The 19,486-nt window shown below is 56.7% G+C and overlaps 1 protein-coding gene across 5 annotated transcripts; it reads right to left on the bottom strand.

Moving 5' to 3' along the window:
- Positions 1-1,210: 1,210 nt before the first annotated feature.
- On the bottom strand, positions 1,211-17,645 carry VEGFA (vascular endothelial growth factor A). Of its 5 annotated transcripts, none has more exons than XM_024248297.3 (8): positions 16,524-17,645; positions 13,449-13,500; positions 10,211-10,407; positions 9,338-9,414; positions 8,956-8,985; positions 7,071-7,142; positions 5,773-5,904; positions 1,211-3,147 (listed from the first exon to the last, which is right to left on the bottom strand). In XM_024248297.3, exons 1-8 carry the CDS (start codon positions 16,587-16,589, stop codon positions 3,126-3,128), a joined length of 648 nt encoding a protein of 215 aa, XP_024104065.2. In that variant the 5' UTR covers positions 16,590-17,645; the 3' UTR covers positions 1,211-3,125. The 5 variants fall into 5 exon arrangements, with proteins under 5 accessions (XP_024104065.2, XP_024104066.2, XP_054413541.2 ...); XM_024248298.3 differs by having other exon boundaries at positions 7,089-7,142; XM_054557566.2 differs by lacking the exon at positions 16,524-17,645 and adding an exon at positions 15,737-15,761.
- Positions 17,646-19,486: the final 1,841 nt, after the last annotated feature.

Genomic DNA, 19,486 nt, shown 5'->3' with positions numbered 1-19,486 from the left:
CAGGCACCTATGGAAAAGTGTATCTGACTGGGCCGCTCAGTGTTTAAAACCCCTCAGCTGCTGCTCATCCCTGACAGGCCCTAGGCTCTTGACATGGTGCTGCAGGCTCCCTTGGAGCTAACCCTTGCCCGTGTCTCCAGCCTCCACCCCACCCACCCACTCCCTGCCCCTGCCCAAGTGCCACTTTCATGCCTTGCTCACACTATCCCTTCTGCCTGGGATGTCCTCAACCCTTTCACTCTGCCCCCCGTTCTCCCTGTCTTCAAACCATCCTTTAAGTGGCAGCCTAGAGATAATGTCACAAGACACCATCCCCCAGCCACCACCCCCAATACAACTCCCACTCCCAAGCTAGATCAGATGCCCCCAGCACATTTTATGTATTTTTCTGCTCATGGATTTATAGTTTTGTGTCTCCCCACCCACTCACCCTCACCAGAACCTTGAGGGGTGGAATTGTGTCTTATTCATAGCAGCACAATGACTGGCTCAATATTTATTCAAGCCATATTTATGGTTTGCAAGAATAAATGAGAGGCTAGAGGAAGTGAATTTGGAAGCACTGCTCTTCAGTGCCAAAGACCTGGACAGGGGCCACCTTACCCAGGAGCAGGACATGAGAGAAGAGCTTATGGCAAGCTGGGGCAGGGAGTCCCATCAGTGGCGACCAGACCTATGGGTCCATCTTCCAGAGGCTCAAGGAACTCCAGGGTGTAACTATGTAAAATTAAATTACACCCTGGGGTCACAGCCCTCCAGCAGCATCCCCCTCCCACTCCCAGCCTGTTGCAGCCAACAAGACCCCCACAGACAAAAACAGCTCTCTTCTGTCTCCTGGGCAGCAAGCTTGGAGACATGGCTAGTTCTTTCCCTGGCTAAGGGACAGGGGCCTGGATCATCTAATTCCTGAAGGCAGCACTACCAATTGCAAGGGCCCTTGGCTCCTAAGCTGTTTCTCCCCCTCCACCCATTCCCAGAGCTTCCCACCTTCTATATCAAGACAGGATGGATGGGTTCCCCCAGGACCAGCACAGCCAAAATGGAAGGACTTTGCCCCCAGCACAAGAAGGTGGGTCACCCCATATCCTACACATTAGACATACCTTTCCCAGACCCAAGACAAATGCCATGTTCCCCAAAGGAAGAGGGAAAGGGGGCGGGAGGAAGTCTAGAGCAAGGATTCAATGGAGAAGGAGAAACCAAGAGGAGCTTTGAGATCAGAATTAAATTCTTTAATACAAAATGCTTTTTTTTTTTTAAGATATATCTGTATTTCTTTGTCGTTGTTTAAAAATAAATATGTACTACGGAATATCTCGAAAAACTGCACTAGAGACAAAGACGTGATGTTAATATCTTTTCCCCACAATTATTACGGATAAACAGTAGCACCAATAAATAAATGATAACAAATATTAAAATTAAAAAAGGAGAGAGATTTAGTATGTAGAATTCTCTATTTTTTCTTGTTTTGTTTTTACATATAAAAAACAGAATAGCAATGTCTATTTTATCAGAATCACATATATACATAAACATATATATATATATACACACAAATACAAGTTGCCAAATATATATATAGTATGTAGATGTATATTGAAACCTTATTTCAAAGGAATGTGTGCTGGGGAGCCAGGGGATCAGGGAGGGCAGAGCTGAGTGTTAGCAAAATTAAATATCTGTTCAAGATAAGCTAGTGACTGTCACCGATCAGGGAGAGAGAGATTGGAAACATGAATTTTATATACAAAAACCAGTACAAATAAGAGAGCGAGAGAGAGCAAAAGATACATCTCATAAATAGTTGAAATTAAATATTAACCAAGAATACTGAAAAAAACCCTACTCTTTAATTAAATTAACTGTTTTAATTTCTAATTAAAAAGGGATATTAAATAAGTACCGTATATAAAACACTTTCTCTTTTCTCTGCCTCCACAATGGGCACGTGGATCCTGCCCTGTCTCTCTGTGCCTCGGGAAGGGAAGGGAAGGACCAGGGGATGGAGGAAGGTCAACCACTCACACACACACAACCAGGTCTCCTGGGGGACAGAACTAGTGGTTTCAATGGTGTGAGGACATAGGTCCTTTCAGGCTGCACCCCAGGAAGGGGAGCAGGAAGAGGATGAGGGTGAGTCCCAGGAAGGGGAGCTGTCATGGGCTGCTTCTTCCAACAATGTGTCTCTTCTCTTCGCCGGGACATCTGCCAGTGGCCTCCTGGGCAACTCAGAAGCAGGTGAGGATAAGTGAAGGCCGCCCAGGCTCCTGAATCTTCCAGGCAGTGCCGCTGGGGGCGAGATGCGCATGCAGCATGTGGAGGGAATCCCCAAAGCACAGCAATGTCCTGAAGCTCCCCAAACTCCTAGTCAGAGCCAGTGTCCTCATCCCTGTACCTGTCATCTGTCTTTCTGTCCGTCTGACCTGGGGTAGAGGCTCAGCGCCAGGGCTGGGTTTGTCGGTGTTCCCAAAAGTGGGTCATATTTGCCCCCATGCCCTGGCCTTGCACATTCCTGGGCAGGGGAGAGGACCCTGGCCCCACCAAGTGGGACAAAAAAAAAGATATGCCAGAGTCTCTCGTCTCCTCCTCTTCCCTGTCAGGATCTGAGTGGGAACATTCCCCTCCCAACTCAAGTCCACAGCAGTCAAATACATCCAGTGAAGACACCAATAACATTAGCACTGTTAATTTAAAAAAAGAATATATATATTTTATATATATAAAATATAGATATTTATTTTTATATATATATAATATATATATATAAATGTATGTATGTGGGTGGGTGTGTCTACAGGAATCCCAGAAATAAAACTCTCTAATCTTCCGGGCTCGGTGATTTAGCAGCAAGAAAAATAAAATGGCGAATCCAATTCCAAGAGGGACCGTGCTGGGTCACCCGCCCGGGAATGCTTCTGCCGGAGTCTCGCCCTCCGGACCCAAAGTGCTCTGCGCAGAGTCTCCTCTTCCTTCATTTCAGGTTTCTGGATTAAGGACTGTTGTCGATGGTGATGGTGTGGTGGCGGCAGCGTGGTTTCTGTATCGATCGTTCTGTATCAGTCTTTCCTGGTGAGAGATCTGGTTCCCGAAACCCTGAGGGAGGCTCCTTCCTCCTGCCCGGCTCACCGCCTCGGCTTGTCACATCTGAGGGAAATGGAAAACAAAGGCTGGGGTTAGGGCCAAGTGAGGAGGCCTGGCGATGAGGCAGGCGGCCTCCCCATTCCTGGGGGCCCCTGGGTCACTGCAGCCTCCGGCACCATAAGAGCAGAGAGGACAGGAAGGTGCGGTCCTGGGGCAGAAAGCCCCAGTGTGAGAACAGCCCCAGCCCTGCCGTCAGGAAGCCCCGGCCTGAGCAGCAGCTCCACTCAGGGGCTCCCAGTCTACCCTCCTGAGCTTGCAATCTACTTGAGACAAGACAAGGACATGGGAACACTTTACAAAGCAACAAATGAACGGATACCAAAGAACAGTCCCCACTTGACATTTTAAGAGCTGATGGGTGACCAGAGCTGGATGAAGTTAATCAGAAGAGGCTCCCTGCTGAGGAGGTTTTTCAGTTCAGTCTATAGGGGCTGGTGTGGGGAAGAGAGTGGGCAGATCATCTGGGAGAACGCCTGAGGCAGAGAGGCTTGGCCGGGTGGCCAACAACGGCAAGGGCCTGCCCTGGGGACAGGAGGCTCCCGAGGGGGTAGCGTAGAGCAGGAGGCCCCAGGAAGGTGAGGGAACATCTCCATTCCCCATGTCCTCTCCCAGTGTGGCTGTAGGCCTCATCTCTCTTGAGCTTCCTGGAGGTTGTAGGCCCAGGTAACAGGTTGTCTTTCCTTTCAAATATGCTGCTTCACTTAGGATGGGGAGAGACAATTCGGCGGCTTCACTACTCCAGCTGAAGCAAAGGGGGCCTCCAAGAACTTTCTCAGCATGCCCCTGCCCCTGGGTGATTGTGAGGAGGAGGCAGAACAGGCCCTACCCTTCTGGGAAGCCTGGAAATGGAGTCCTAAGCCTCCAATTTTGGAAACTGATATTCCCAGATACAGCCAGCTTGGGGGTTGGGTAAAGGTATTGGGAGGTTAGAGTAACTTCAGTTAGCTCCCAGGTCACTTCACACAAACCCCCATCAGCAGAATAATCACCTAAAAACCCTAAAATGTCAAGTCCCTTATCTTTCCCAAGGACCCCTGGGGAACTGAGACTCCCCTCATCCAGCCCTGAAGCTAGGCAGAGCCCCCACCCCCAGCACTAATATATACCCTGTTGGTTTCACATAGGGCCAAGACAGACAGCACCCCACACCAACTACCCAGGCCTGGTTCCCAGCATCCCCTGAGCACCCACAAGCCACAAGAACATTGCTGGAGGAGGGGAGACACTCCAAGGACTTCCCTAACGCAGCCTCAGGGCGAGCTGGGGGTGCCTTGGCCCTGTCTAGGAAATCCCCACAAAGTCTTGCCTCCCTGAGTGAAGCTTACCCTGACCCCCAGGGCCTCCCTCTCTCTGAGCACAGGCCAAGTTGCTGTAAAGAACACAGGCTAAGGCATTAAAAGATTGCCAGCCACCTGTCCCGGCCCTGTGCTCCTGACCTCACCCCCTGAACTGAGTCATGCATTCACTCATGCACTTGACACTTCCTTGGTCCCCAGTATGGACAAGGGACAGAGGTACAGATGCCCGGGGCTCACAAAGGTAGGTAAACCAGGCCTGGGCTTACGGAGCTCACAGTCTAATGTCAGGAGAATGGGCACAGACCCCTCCCTCCATGCATCCTGGGGGCACTTGAAAATGTGTGGGCTGCTTGGGGTTGTCACCATGACTGGTGGAGGATTAAAGGTATCTAGTATTCTCGGATGCTACAGCTCCTTCAGTGTGTAGGCAAAACTGCCCCATCCTAAACCAACAGCCAGAGCCCTTGCCCTCACGAGAGCCCCAGTCTGAGGGGGAGACATAGCCCTGTCCTCAGGGAGCCCCAGTCTGACGGGGGAGACATAGCCCTGTCCTCAGAGAGCCCAGTCTGATGGGGGAGACATAGCCCTGTCCTCAGGGAGCCCCAGTCTGAGCGGGGAGACACAGCCCTGGCCTGAGGGAGCCCCAGTCTGAGCGGGGAGACATAGCCCTGGCCTGAGGGAGCCCCAGTCTGAGCAGGGAGACAGCCCTATCCTCAGGGAGCCCCAGTCTGAGGGGGGAGACACAGCCCTATCCTCAGGGAGCCCCAGTCTGAGTGGCGAGACACAGCCCTTTCCTCAGGAAGACCCAGTCTGAAGTGGGAGACTCAATCCCTTCCCCCATCAAGAAACACTGAGTGAGTGAGAAGCCCAGCCATGCAGACTTCAAAGGGCTGAGGCAAGGCCCCAGTGAGAGCGTCTGTGCTTTGTTGACATTGTCCACACCTGGAATCGGCTTTCAGCTTCTCAGCATTACTACCAGAGGTAGTAATAACATCAGGACCAACAGCCACTACGAGCAGAAGGACCACAGGACACAACACACAGCTTGCGTCCACACCACCACACTAAGCCACACCAGCCTACCACTCAGGCAACCAGGGCAACCTCGGAATAGGCCCTGCCAGGCTGAACCAGTGCCTGCAGCCCACCACAGGGGCCTTAAAAGCAGAGAAGGCAGCAGTCACCAGGCAGGCAGCTAGAAACTGAGCAAGCAGCTGGCCCCTCTCAGGCGCTCTCTCGCTCGCTCGCTCGCTCGCTCTCTTTCTCTCTCTCTCTCTCCCCATCTCTGTGTGATGCCCCTCTCTGACTTGCTTGCCCTCTGGGAACCAACCTGCAAGTACGTTCGTTTAACTCAAGCTGCCTCGCCTTGCAACGCGAGTCTGTGTTTTTGCAGGAACATTTACACGTCTGCGGATCTTGTACAAACAAATGCTTTCTCCGCTCTGAGCAAGGCCCACAGGGACTGCAAAAAGGCAAAAGGAAAGACATCTAAGCTAGAGCATCAGCAGAGAGAGAGAAAAAAAATCACCATGCAACACCCCGACATGTCCGCAGCTGCACCCCCACCCAGCTGGTCAGCCCCCAGGCCCTGGAAGGATCCGAGCGCTACAGCAAAAGACAGAGAGAGCGGCGGAAAGAGGCAGCACTGGCTAGGACACCTGCCGCAGGAAGAGGCGGGCACAGACGGGCAGAGAGTGCAGGGAGAGGCTGCCATAAGGGGCAATGCTGTGTCTCTGGGAGACAAGGGTGAGTCTCAGGCCACAGGGACCCAACTGCTGTTGCCCCCATCGGAGCATGCCTTGACTCTTCACCTGCTGGGGATGGCAATCAGGGGCCACTGAGATGGCAGGGGCCACCTTCTCCCTGTGCAAGGCTCATGTCCAGGCCCTTCCACCAAGGTGGGCTAAAGTAGGGTGTGACGGGAGGCTAAGCCCAGAGGCAGTGTCCACAGGCCAGGCCGCTGGTGGCCAGAGGGCCCAGGGCAGGGCCCACCATAGCCTCCAACCCAGAGGAAGAGGCTGCCCTGCAAGGAGGCCTCTGTGGGTGCCATGGGTTGGGCTGGAATAGGGGGCTCCCCTCCAGAGGCCCCAACTCCGTGAGGAGCCAGGGCACTTCCACCAGATGAAGGGAGGCCGCCACATGGTGTCTGATCCCACCCAAGCTCCTCCTTCAGCCGAGGAGTCATTCAACAAACTGCCTCCAGTCATTCACAGCCCTTCTTGGGCCATGTCTGCCCTCCCCACCACCCTCAGCTTCCAGACGAGTGCAGAAGCCTAGAGCAATGGAAACCAGTTGGGTGAGCAGGCACCTGTGCCAACATGGGCCCACCACCAGTGCCCAGTGGGTGAGAGAAAATCGGTGCCCAGCCAAGCCAGAGTCCCCTCCCTTAATCCTCCAGGCCAAGTCGGCACCCCCATTCACCCCAACCCTGGACCAGCAATGCCACCACCAAATCTACCCGTTGGTGCCAATTAGTGGAGTGAGAGTGAGAGAGAGACACGGGCCAGGGGGATGAGAGCCAGGGAGGGACCAGGAGAGGGAGGCAGGGTTACAGGGAATGGCAGGCGGAGGTTGGACTGGGGGCCAGGGAGGCTCCAGGGCATTAGACAGCAGCGGGCACCAACGTACACGCTCCAGGACTTATACCGGGATTTCTTGCGCTTTCGTTTTTGCCCCTTTCCCTTTCCTCGAACTGATTTTCTGGAAAATAAAAAAACAGAGACAGAGAGAGAGCGGGGGCGGTGGGGGGGAGTAAAAGAAGTGATAAGGAGGGCAGGGATGGGGGAACGACCAAAGCAAAGCCACACAGGGCCGCTTCCTGGAGGAAGTGTCAGGAGGCAGGTGGTCTCTGGGGAGGCATGCGCGGGCACGCACAGGCGTGTCTGGGCAGCAAGCACGCGATGGCTCTTTCTTCTCCTCACGCTGCCCACCCTGGGATGGCAAACCCAGCCCCTGACAAGGCTTTGGTGGGAAGCCGAGACTGGGTGGAGGGCACAGGACCCAAAGGTCTCCACACTCACAGTGGCTCCCAGTCCCCGGCAGGGGGCTAAGCCCGAGGGAAGGCTCTTTGCCCAGCAGCCCTGTCCAAGTCTGACCCTGAAGGTCAGGGGGTGATAAAAGGTAGGCCAGACTTTGGGGAGAAGGTCAGAGACCTGCCTGGATGGGGAGCAGGAGTGGGAGGGAAGGCTGTGTGTCAGGCACCTTCTGCCTTCATTTCCAACTGCGACAGAACCTCTGGGAATCCCGGTGTGGGGGAAGCAGCTACCTTGCGAGCTGGCACAGAACCAAGAGCAACACCAGCCTGCTCAGCACGACCTGGACTGGGAGGCAGGGCTGGGTGTCCTGGAGCCCCGGGCAGGCAGCAGGGTGGGGTGGGAGTTAAGGAGGGCTGGGGAGGAGGGGCTTGGGCGGTACTTGGCAGGGAGTTCTCTCCCCAGCCTGTCAAAGCCTGCTACACCATCTCCAGACACTCTTCCGAGCCCAGGCGAGCCCCCTACTCTCCCCGTGGCAGAGCAGTCATTTGGGGAAACGGGAAGGGGGGCAGGCTGTAGCCTGTCCCCTTCAAGAGAACCAGCGCTCACCATGACTGCCAGGCCCAAGAGAACACACCTCAGAATGTCTGTCACAGGGAAGGCAGGAGGGGGAGAAGGGACCAGAGAGGGCAAGTCTGTCCCCCTTAGGAGAAAGCACCAAAGGGTGGAAGGAAGGTTTCCGCATCCTCTCACTCTGGAAGCTGGGGGCTGAGGGAACAGGCAAGGGGTTGAGGCCTGGGGGGGCTTCAATGTCCCCACAGCACTGGAGGCAGACAAGATGATGTGGGGGAAAGGGCAGGGCACAGGTGCTCTCTCTCAGTCTCTCTTTCCCTGCAAGCTCTTGCCGATGCCAGCCACCCACCCTGTCTTGAAGGGTTACTGCCGCCAGACCTTGTCCCCCGCCCCATCCTACCCGCCCCTTAACACGGAGCACTCACAAGCCTCTGAAAATGACCAACATTCAACTTTTTCACCCTGGCCAAGAGGGCTGTGTGTCTGCCGCCTGCCGCCTACAGGAGGGCATGCACTGAGAAACCACCCTCCAGCCGGCCTCGCATCCAACTGCACCATCACAGCAGCCACCAAAAGAGGCCATTTCCTCTGACACACAACAGCTGGCCTCTCTGCCACCCACTCCCTCTCCCCACTGTGGGTGCCCTAGATCGAGCCAGTGAGCCAGTGTCCACAGTGTCCCCTGACACACCGAAACAGCATGTCCTGGCCAGGAATGATCTGGAGACCCAGAAGGCATTGTCCCTTCCAAAGGAAGTGCCAGGCTCCTGGCTATGTTTTCTCACTAGCCCTAGAGCCATCATCCTGGAGTTGGCTCCATCCCATTGTTGCTGCCACCACAAATCCCCCACAAGACCAAGTCCCTGACCCAGGGAGGCGATGGGAGCCCCCAACAGAGGTAGCCAAGAGCCCCAAACCAAGACAACCGGCCATGGAGAGGGAGAAGTGCTGAAGTCAGGGCCACTTACTTTTCTTGTCTTGCTCTATCTTTCTTTGGTCTGCAATGGGTAGGGAGAGAGAAAAGAACAAAACAGAGAAGGGTTAAGATGGTGATGATAATGATAGGGATAACAACAATAATAATCACAGTAAAAACAGCATTTATTATGGAGCAACACTGTTTTAATCTTTTCATATATAACTTGTTTAACCCTTATAAAAATGCTATGAAGTGTACTACTATTGTGCCCATTTTACAGATGTAGAAACTGAGGCACATTGAAGTAAAATGCCAAAGGTCACATAGCCAGAAGCTGGACGGGGGCTAAAAAGTACAGCATGCTTAACCCTGGCACAGATCAGGCATCCTGCAGCCACTTGCTGATAATGAATCCGTGACTACATCCTCACCTGCATTCACATTTGTTGTGCTGTAGGAAGCTCATCTCTCCTATGTGCTGGCCTTGGTGAGGTTTGATCCGCATAATCTGGAAGGGAAGGAAGCAGATCACAGAGGTTAGTGACCCAGCCAGCCATACCCAGAAGAGACAACCCTGGGGCTCCTGCCACTCAGCACCCAGGGGTTCTGCAGAGCAGGGATGGGTGGTGGAGGCAGGGAGGACCAAGAGCTCTAGCAAGAAAGAGGCTCAGGCCCACCCCAACTCCCCCAACCCTGCTGGCCTCAAGGAGCCCTTGTTCCACTTGAGGCCAAGACATGGCTGCAAGGGTTGGCCAGGCTGGGAATTCAAATCCTAGGTTCTTATCACTCCCCATCCCCTCCCCTTCTTTCATCCTCTCTAGGCTTCACCCTGACTCCTAGTAGATACCCGAAAGCAACCCCCTCCCTGTGTTTCACAGCTCCCTCCCACCCTATCTGGGCTGAGATGTGCCCCATTACCAGGTAACAACAAAGGACTTTTTAAACTCTCCATGGACCAGGCTCATCCAGCTTCCCAAACAAAGCCCCCAAGAAGGGAGGGCACTGAGGACTCTCTCCAAGAGAGGGAGAGAGGGGCTCCTGACACAGGCATCCATCTGCCCCCTCCTGAGACCAGGGGGCAACCAGCAGGGAGAAGGAGACGGTTGGGGCTTGCTGGGAACCTGGGCTGGGAATGCAAGCATCTTCTCCACAGAAGGCAAGACCCCACCACACCGCCCCTGTGCAACTCAGGGGCAGGAGCCAGACAAGGCAAGTCTAGCCAGGAAACGACCTGGGACCACCTGTTCCCAAAGTGTTACGCCCCTCCCTATCCCCCCCTGCCCCCACTTCCCAAAGATGCCCACCTGCATGGTGATGTTGGACTCCTCAGTGGGCACACACTCCAGGCCCTCGTCATTGCAGCAGCCCCCGCATCGCATCAGGGGCACACAGGATGGCTTGAAGATGTACTCGATCTCATCAGGGTACTCCTGGAAGATGTCCACCAGGGTCTCGATTGGATGGCAGTAGCTGCGCTGATAGACATCCATGAACTTCACCACTGCATGAGAGGCGACGACACATGAGCCCAGTGGGCGACACAAAAGATGGCTAGCCCCTCTCTCCACCCAGCTCTGTAATGCCACTCTTTGGAGCTTCCGAATCAGGCAAGTCCTTCCAAAAATCTAACTTAAGTCCCTCCCACTGTGTTTGAAGCACTTCCCTAAGCTTTCCACCATCAACACTGGTGAAGGCCTGTTTTCATTCCAGAGATCACACGATGTACTCAAGTTCCAAGGGACATGGCCTGCCACATCTGATCCCGCCACCTCACTGTGACAGCTGAACTGAATCCTGGGCCAACCTCGATGCCAGAGGACAGTTTTGAGTATGGGTATACCCCATGGGGATGCTCTAAGCTTTCCCTAAAAGGAGGAAGAGCCAGCTTTGCCAAGCTAGTCTCCAGTTTCCTACGTCCTCCCCACAACCACTACCATAACATCAACCATACCAACAGCTATTTATTGAGCACTTACTACATCCTGGGTACTGTGTACAGTAGTCCACAGCTATCATCTCACACAAGTTTCTCCACATGGTACTATTAGACACTATTGAGATCCCATTTTACAGATGGGGAACAGGAGGCTCAAAGAGGCTAAGTAAGTTGCCCCAAGGCCGCACAGCTAGTAAGTAAAGGAGTCAGAATTAGCTGACATCAAAGTGTTCCCAAGCCTATATTAGGCAAAAACAGAGGAGGCACCTTTCAGGAGGAGGCACCTTTCCCCCTGCCAGTCCTCTTCCCCAGACATGAGCTGAGAAGGTGGTGGGCATCAGCACAGGGGCTGGGCCCTCCTGGAACCCACAGGTGGCAGTGGGCGGACACGCTGTGCCAGCCCTGCCAGCCACTGATAACCCCGCCCAAGAGGGCAAACTGCTTGCATCATGGAAAAAACAGTGCTGCCACTGTAGCCACGAAACATTTCTAGAAGCTGATCTGAAGGGAGACCAGGGGTGCACTGGAGCATGAAGGGGTAATTCTGGGCCACAGGGGTGGGGCCCTTGAGAATAAATAAATGCAGGACTCTGGCATGACTACTCCAAATTGTGGCCCAGCCTGCCACGCCTATCGCACCCCACCACCACTACCACATAGCAATCCTGTCCCTGAAATAGGTTCCCTACACAGAGGGAAGAAATAACACCTGGCCAGTGAGGAGGCCCAGGCTCTGGCCATGAGTTGGTATGACCTTGGGCCAGTCCCTCCCCTCTCTAGGCCTCCAACTCTGCTCAACTGTGTAAGTGGGTTGGGCTGATCTCTAAAGATGCTGAAACAGGCTGAAAAGGTGGTGTTTTGGCTTCCATTTCCAGCCCTGGGAACAAGTGCTCTTTTTTCAGCCTGGGTAATATGAAGTTTACAACTTCACCAAAGCATCTTAAGTGTATGCCTCGTGGACTTCCACCCCAGCTCCCAACCCCCACCCCCCAGAGACCACAGCTGAGCCTCCCCCTCACTCCTCCCTCCAAGGTCTGCTTTCCAGAAGAATAAAGGACAACGAGGGGGACTATGTACACAACAGGTTTATTGGGAAGAAGGTAGGGAGAAGGCCACAGGTGTGAAAACAGAAAGAACACTGGGGAAACAGGCCAGTCCACTGCCTCCTGTGAGGTCTCTACTTCTTTTATCCAGACCACCAACGGGCACAGAATCCTTCTCTACCCACGAAGGGTTACGGCAAAGCATCATCAAAAAGAGTGAACAAGACCAGAAGTCTGAAAAGGTCATTTTTTAAAGCCAAGTCGATAGGGGAGAAGATGACTGATCAAGAAGTTTTGAACTGCCGCTTCATCATGATTGGGACAGAGGAGGGCCAGGCTTGTGGCCCAGGAGGGGATAGCAGAAAGTTCTGGCCTGGGCAAGGGGTTGGTAACTGAGGGTAAAAAGACCTGGGGTAGGAATTCCCCCAAAAAGCTTCCCCTTGGAATGAATCCCCAAGTCCCATGGGAGGTGGAGGGGGGGATCCTCACCCGCATCCTTCATCAGGCAGCCGCCCCTCCAAGGAGGGCTGGCCTCCACTGCCTGGGGGAGCACACACATACACTCCAACAACCAGGCTTTCGTGGTTTTCCTTATTTATCGCAGACAACCTTTTCTCCAGCAAACAAAGACCATTTGTCCTGCCTCTCCCAGACCAGAGACCACTGGGAAGCTGGAAGGGGTAAGTGGCGCACTGGAAGCAGGGGGCCGGTCAGTGGCTGAGAAGCCAGGTCCTAGGCCAAGGAAAGGGCTCCTGGGGTGGGGAAGGAGGAGGCAGAACAGGCTGGGCATCACCACTGCTGGCCACTACCCAGCCACGCCAGATTTAGGTCAGGGAAACTCGTGGGAAGGAAGACCCCAGGGCCTTCCCTCCCCAGAGGTGGAGAGCACAGGCCACAGTCAGCGGTGGGGAAAGCCAGGGTGTCCCCAGAGAAATGGGAGGATCCAAACCACAACGGAACAAAAGGCAGGCGGACTCGGGGTTGGGCAGGGGGGCGGGGCGCCTGGGAGCTACAGCCAGCCCTCTGCTGGCCTGGGAGGGAAGTTCACAGCACCCGAACATAGTCAAGTGGGGTTTTCTCCACCCCCAAAGGAAGGCAAACCAGGGAAGGGAGGGGAGATCCCATTAGGCTGACCCCTCTGTACCTCCAGCTCACACAGGAAGGGTCACAGTTCCCACAAGTGGGACATGTCTATATAGGAAATGACACTAAATGTCCACCCTCCCCTGGGAGCTAGGGGAGACAAGAGACACTTCCTCCAACATCTAGGATCCCTGAACACTGTCTTCCTGCTCTGTGCGCACGACTCCTTCTCCGAATAAAATTTTACTGGAAAGAGCAGAAGAAAAAGGCAACAAGTCCTACTTCTAGCAGACACCTGAGCAGCGGAGAGTCCTCACGAAACTGAGGGTGAACCTCATGGTGCCCAGCTCTTTCTTTCTTGATCCTTATATTCCTGTGCCCATTTCCCTTCCTCCCCACAGGTCTGAAGGAAAAGGAATTAGGCCATCCACCCATCCCCTGAGAGGACAGGGAACCCCATCCAGGGCCAGGGGGACTCACCTTCATGATGATTCTGCCCTCCTCCTTCTGCCATGGGTGCAGCCTGGGACCACTGAGGACAGAAAGAGAGCAAGGCATGGGCATGGGCAGGGGCTGGGGTGCACAGGCCCAGCCACCCAGCCCCTCGTCCCTCCTCACTTCCCTCCCACCAACAGCCTCTGGCTTCTCCAAGTCTTCTGAGTCGAACAGGACACAACCGGGGGTCCCCACGGGCACAGAATATGCCCACCACTCCCGGACTGCTATGGTTATGAACCCGAGGAAGTTAAAGACTAACCAGATGTTAGGGGCTGGGGAGCTCGAAATGCAGGAGGAAAACCCCAGAATGCTTCACTGTCGAGGTCCCCTGTACCTCCCCCACACTTCCCTCTCCCTGTTCTCACTATCCCCCTGATTCCCTGGTCCAAAGCCATGGTAAGTATTAAGGTCAAATAGGAGGACAAATTTGGACTGAGGCAGGAAGGAGGGACTGGGGGCGAGAACAACAACATGGTGACCTTCTCCTGCTGACATGACAAATACCAGGGGTGAGCTGGTGTTGGAGACAGAGGGGGGTGCCGAGGACCGAAGGGCACCAACCACCCTCCCCCATCCAAGCTCTTCCAGTCCTTAGGAATAACCCAGCATGCCCACAGGTTGCTTCGAGGGTAAAAACCCAGGAGGAGACCCTGGGGGAGAACCCCATTTTCCTCTCTACACAAATCTCTCCAGAGCCTCAATAGATTTCCAAAGCCTCACCTGTCTCCCACTCCCACCTGTTCCCTGGTTTCTACTCCCTCCCAGGGTGAGGAAGTGCCAAGCCCCTCTCACCTGGGCACCTTCAAATGCCAACAGGGACCAGGGAAGGCTTTTATGCCTTGGCACTGCCCAGCCCCTAGGGGGCCCCCTGCACCACCTTAGGCCTGAGGCCTCCCCTACCCTCCCCACCCTCACCAGATCATTCCTCCCCTCGCCAGAAGCTGTGAAGGTCAACACACCAAGACATGCGGACCTGACAGCACCCAAAAGGAAAGGCTTCTGCCAGCCCTTCCTGAGGGTCTCCAGCTCTCACCAACTCCCCTCCCGCCCAGCACTCGCAGAGTAGAGGGGCACTCTAGCCTACGGAACACCAGACCCTGCTAGGGGGGAGTCCCACTGTCCATCTTTCTTTCCCTGTCCTTCCCACACACCCCAAATGCACCCCACTCAGGTACCCCAGCCCTGCTCCCAGAGACAGCCAAGGTCACAGGAAGCCCCTCTGGAGAAAACAACAGTTACCAGGCTTCCAGCTGGACAGCTTACCACTGCGGCTCCTCCAGGGAACCCCTGGATTCTGCACCTCAGCCCCCTCACCCATTCCCATGACACCCCCTGTCTTCCCCCTGACAATATTCTCCCTGGACCCTCCACTCCTCCTGGGCCCCAAGGAGGAAAGGGGACAGAAATTTCATACCCCTTCCAAGGCCGGGGGCACAGGAGGGACGGTTCTAGGCAGGCAGGGGCCAGGTGTCCTTCTCTGGGGGCCTCTGAAGGTCACACTGTGGCCAGGCAGCCACTCCTCCCCCTCCTCCCTACTTGGAGGCCTGTAGCCAAGGCCTTTGTGCCAGGGTCTGAGGAACTTGTGGTGTTAGCAGCGACCCCTGTCCATGGCTTTCCTCTCGCCTCCTCTCCAAGGGAATTCTGGCTGAGGGAAGGCGTCAGGGAGGAGCGGAAGGGGACCCTTTAGAGTCCCTTTCAGAAGCAAGTTGGGTGGGCAAGTTTGGAGTTCCAAAAAAACACCTGCTCCAGCGCTGCCTTTCACCAGGACAAAGTGTGTGCAAGGCTGGCAAGAGCTCCTTTCCAGGGTTCAGGAAGGACTATTCCCATGCTGCCCCTGTCACAGCAAATTTCAAGCCATTTCTCCAAAAGGGTAAAGTGGGGCAATGACTCTTCAAATCCTCCCTTGACGCACCCCCACGAGAGCTAAAGCACAGCTCACTCGGAACTGTTGGGGAGGGAAGGGAAGCACACTGTCACCAAGTCGGGACTTTCGGTGGAATGTGACAAAGCGCCCGGTGGGCTCCCGCGCCACGACTTCTGACAGTGATCATCCTTTCCCTGGACTCTGGGGCCAGAAAGGGGTTAGATGGATCTTCTCCACAGAAAGAAATGAAAATAAACGGGGTGACAGGGGCTTCTCTCCACGCTAAAGAGGAAATGGGTAAAGAGAAGGGGCGTCAGGAAATTCCTCCTAGCACTGGGCAGAGGCAGGGTCTGGAGACAGTAGGAAGGGGTAGGGATGGTTCTCCGGATCCCCGGGCTGGGGCTACCTCGAGAGGTCACCTTCCCGCGGAGGGCTGGCGGGGGGAGGGGTGCCGCTCGCCACTCTGGGCTCCCCATTCGGGCAGCCGAGGCTCCGGGAACACGCGGCCGGCCAGGCCCGGGCTGATGTAATCGGCTCCGCGCCGCGCGCACCCGGCCGGGCGGGGGAGGGCGGGCACCGAGCGGGACGCGAACGGGGACGGGCGGGGTTGGCGCGGCGCAGGTGGCCCAGCAGGGAGGGGGGTCCCCGCAGCAATCCACCCCAAAACTTTTCCCAAACTCGCGGCGAGGGCCGAAGAGACCGAGTGGCAGTGACAGCAAGCCCCCTCTCCCTCCTGCGCCCTGCCCCCTCCACGCTCTCTGCCCTCCCGCGGTCCAAGGTCCGAGCACCCCCCTGCCCGCTGGTCTCTGGTTCCCGCCCCCGCTGCTCAGACTTCCAGTTCGTCCGGGACCAGCGGCCGGGAGCAAACTTCAGCCGGCAGCGGCAACGCAAGCCCAGCCCCCTCGGCCTCCTCCTCCGGCTCCCGCCCTCGGCTGGTCGGCCCAGATCGTACGTGCGGTGACTCCGGTGGGTGGGCAGGGCCCGCGTGGGCGGTGAGCCTCTCTCCGGGTACCCTCCCACCTAGCGCGCGCCCCCTCCCCCTGCACCTAAGACGACAGAGGGGGACGCCGCACGCCTGGTGCCCATGGACCCGCGTGGGGCACGGAGCCCCCACGCGCGCGCTCGCACGCACGTCCCCAGCCGGGAGAGGCGCTCGCAGCGGCCCGCGGCGCCAGCCGGGCACGACCGCTTACCTTGGCATGGTGGAGGTAGAGCAGCAAGGCAAAGCTCCAATGCACCCAAGACAGCAGAAAGTTCATGGTTTCGGAGGCCCGACCGGGGCCGGCGCGGCTAGCGCTCCCTCTCCGGCTCGGGCTGTGGGGCGGCCCGCTCTCCTCGGCGCCTCGGCGAGCTACTCTTCCTCCCCGGGCCGAGGCCCGGGCCAGGGCCTGGGGCGCGCGCGCGGCTGGAGCACTGTCTGCGCACACCGCCGCCTCACCCGTCCATGAGCCCGGCTTCTGAGCGCCGAGTCGCCACCGCGGCCCCCTCTCCTCTTCCTTCTCCTCTTCCTCCTCCCCCTCCTCCGGCTGCGGCTGCTCCCGGCCCGAGCTAGCACTTCTCGCGGCTCCGCTCCGCTCGGCTTCCCCCGCGCGGACCACGGCTCCTCCGAAGCGAGAACAGCCCAGAAGTTGGACGAAAAGTTTCAGCGCGACGCCGCGAGCCCCGACCCCCTCCACCCCGCCTCCGGGCGCGGGCTCCGGCCCCTGCCCGCGGCTCGCCGCCGCGTCCACTGTCGGCCGCCGGCCGGGGAGGAGGTGGGCGCTGGGGCTGGGGGCGGTGTCTGTCTGTCTGTCCGTCAGCGCGACTGGTCAGCTGCGGGATCCCAAGGGGGAGGGCTCACGCCGCGCTCCGGCGGTCACCCCCAAAAGCAGGTCACTCACTTTGCCCCTGTCCCTCTCGCTGCTCGCACGGCCGCGCGCTCTCTCTGACCCCGTCTCTCTCTTCCTCGACTTCTCTCTGGAGCTCTTGCTACCTCTTTCCTCTTTCTGCTGGTTTCCAAAATCCACAGTGATTTGGGGAAGTAGAGCAATCTCCCCAAGCCGTCGGCCCGATTCAAGTGGGGAATGGCAAGCAAAAATAAATTAAAACGGGAAACAATACAGTTTAAAAAAAATGTTTAAGAAAAAAGAAGAGGGATAAAACCCGGATCAATATGAATATCAAATTCCAGCACGGAGCGCCCTGGCCGGTGAGTCCGCTGACCGGTCCACCTAACCGCTGCGCCTCCCGACAGAGCGCTGGTGCTAGCCCCCAGCGCCACGACCTCCGAGCTACCCGGCTGCCCCAAGCCTCCGCGATCCTCCCCGCTACCAGCCGACTTTAAAAAAGAGGGGGGCCTGGCTCCGCCCCGCCAGGACCCCGCCCCCGGCCCGCCCTGGGGGGCGGGGACAGGCGAGCCTCAGCCCCTCCACACGCGGCTCGGGCCCGGGCTCTGCGGACGCCCAGTGAAGCCTGGCCGGCAGCCCGCCGCAATGAAGGGAAAGCTCGACCCCCACCAAGGTTCACAGCCTGAAAATTACCCGTCCGCCCCCGGAAACTCTGTCCAGAGACACGCGCCCGCGGGGCATTGGCGAGGAGGGAGCGGGAAAGTGAGGTTACGTGCGGACAGGGCCTGAGAGCCATTCCCTCTTTGCTAGGAATATTGAAAGGGGCAGGGGAAGGCGGAGAGCCGGACAGAGACGGGTGGGGAGAGGGACACACAGATCTATTGGAATCCTGGAGTGGCCCCTGGCCTTCTCCCCGCTCCAACGCCCTCAACCCCTACACGCACACGCACACACTCACTCACCCACACAGACACACACGTCCTCACTCTCGAAGACGCTGCTCGCCCCATTCACTCAGCTTCCCTGTGGTGGCCGAGCGCCCCCTAGTGACTGCCGTCTGCACACCCCGGCTCTGGCTAAAGAGGGAATGGGCTTTGGAAAGGGGGTGGGGGAAGTTTGCTCCTGAACCCCCTATTTCTGACCTCCCAAACGGCTACACATTTGGGACTGGAGTTGCTTCATGTACAGAGAGCCCAGGGCTGGGCACAGGGGCCACAGTGTGTCCCTCTGACAATGTGCCATCTGGAGCCCTCATCTGGCCTGCAGACATCAAAGTGAGCGGCAGCCAACAGGCTGGAGTGACTGGGGTCCTTTGGGAAGTGTCCAGAGATGCTTCCCTGGGGAGAAGAATTTGGCACCAAGTTTGTGGAGCTGAGAACGGGAAGCTGTGTGGTTCCGGGGTTAGTCAGTGACTGGGAGGGAAGAGGACCTGTTGGAGCCCACGTATGCACTGTGGAGTCTGGCAAAACCCAAAGGGGGAGGCAGCTGGGCAGACAGAGGCCCTTGTTCCTGCTGCCCCCCCAACCCCAGATGTTGCCAGGGAACTGAGGCCAGGGGGCTGGTGGGGGCGGGTGGAGGCCAGGGCCTGCGTGATGATTCAAACCTACCCGCCAGCACTAAGGAACGTCTGTAGGCCAGCTGCCCAGAGCTCCCACCAGGCCAGGGGCCAAGGCTTCTATCAGCCCAAGCCCAGACTCATAGCTCATCTTCTGAACAGAAATGGGGGTTTCTTCTCAGCTCCCCCATTCCCTCAGGATCCCTTGGCTACTTCTCCAGGCTCATAGCTTCTCCCCTATCCTTCCCCTAGTCCCCTCCCTTACCTCCAAGCCCCCTTTTCCTCCAACTCTCCACATCTTCCCTAAGTGCTCCCGAAGGCCCCCATCCCATTCTTGCATATAGGAAGCAGCTTGGAAAAATTCCTGGCTGGGTTCTGACCTGGCTATTTCCAGGCTGCCCCAGGGAACAAAGTTGGGGCTCTGATGCCTGTGAAAAGAGTGGGACCAGTCAGTCTGATTATCCACCCAGATCTTGCCAGGGTCTGGCCTACAGCTGGCATAGCCTCTGCGGAGGCATGGACTGAGAATGGGAATGCAGCAATTTCCCTCAATTTAACCAAAACACTCCCAGGAGCTTACCCAGTCAGCCCATCCTCAGCACATGGTGCTGTGGTCTGGTGGAGGTGCTAGGTTACCTCCCCAGTACCCCCAGTTCCATCGGTGTGGTGTCCTAAGGCCCTTATGAGGAAAAGGGCTGGCTCCCACCCACCCCAACCCTCCGTTTCCATCATTCGTGCGCTAGTCCTGTCTCCACCACTTGGCAGGCTCCCCAGC

Source organism: Pongo abelii, chromosome 5 (assembly GCF_028885655.2).
Source record: "Pongo abelii isolate AG06213 chromosome 5, NHGRI_mPonAbe1-v2.0_pri, whole genome shotgun sequence".
In the NCBI taxonomy this organism is placed as follows: Eukaryota; Metazoa; Chordata; class Mammalia; order Primates; family Hominidae; genus Pongo; species Pongo abelii.
The sequence above is the reverse complement of the archived record's forward strand: the minus strand, read 5'-3'. Positions and strand labels throughout refer to the sequence as shown.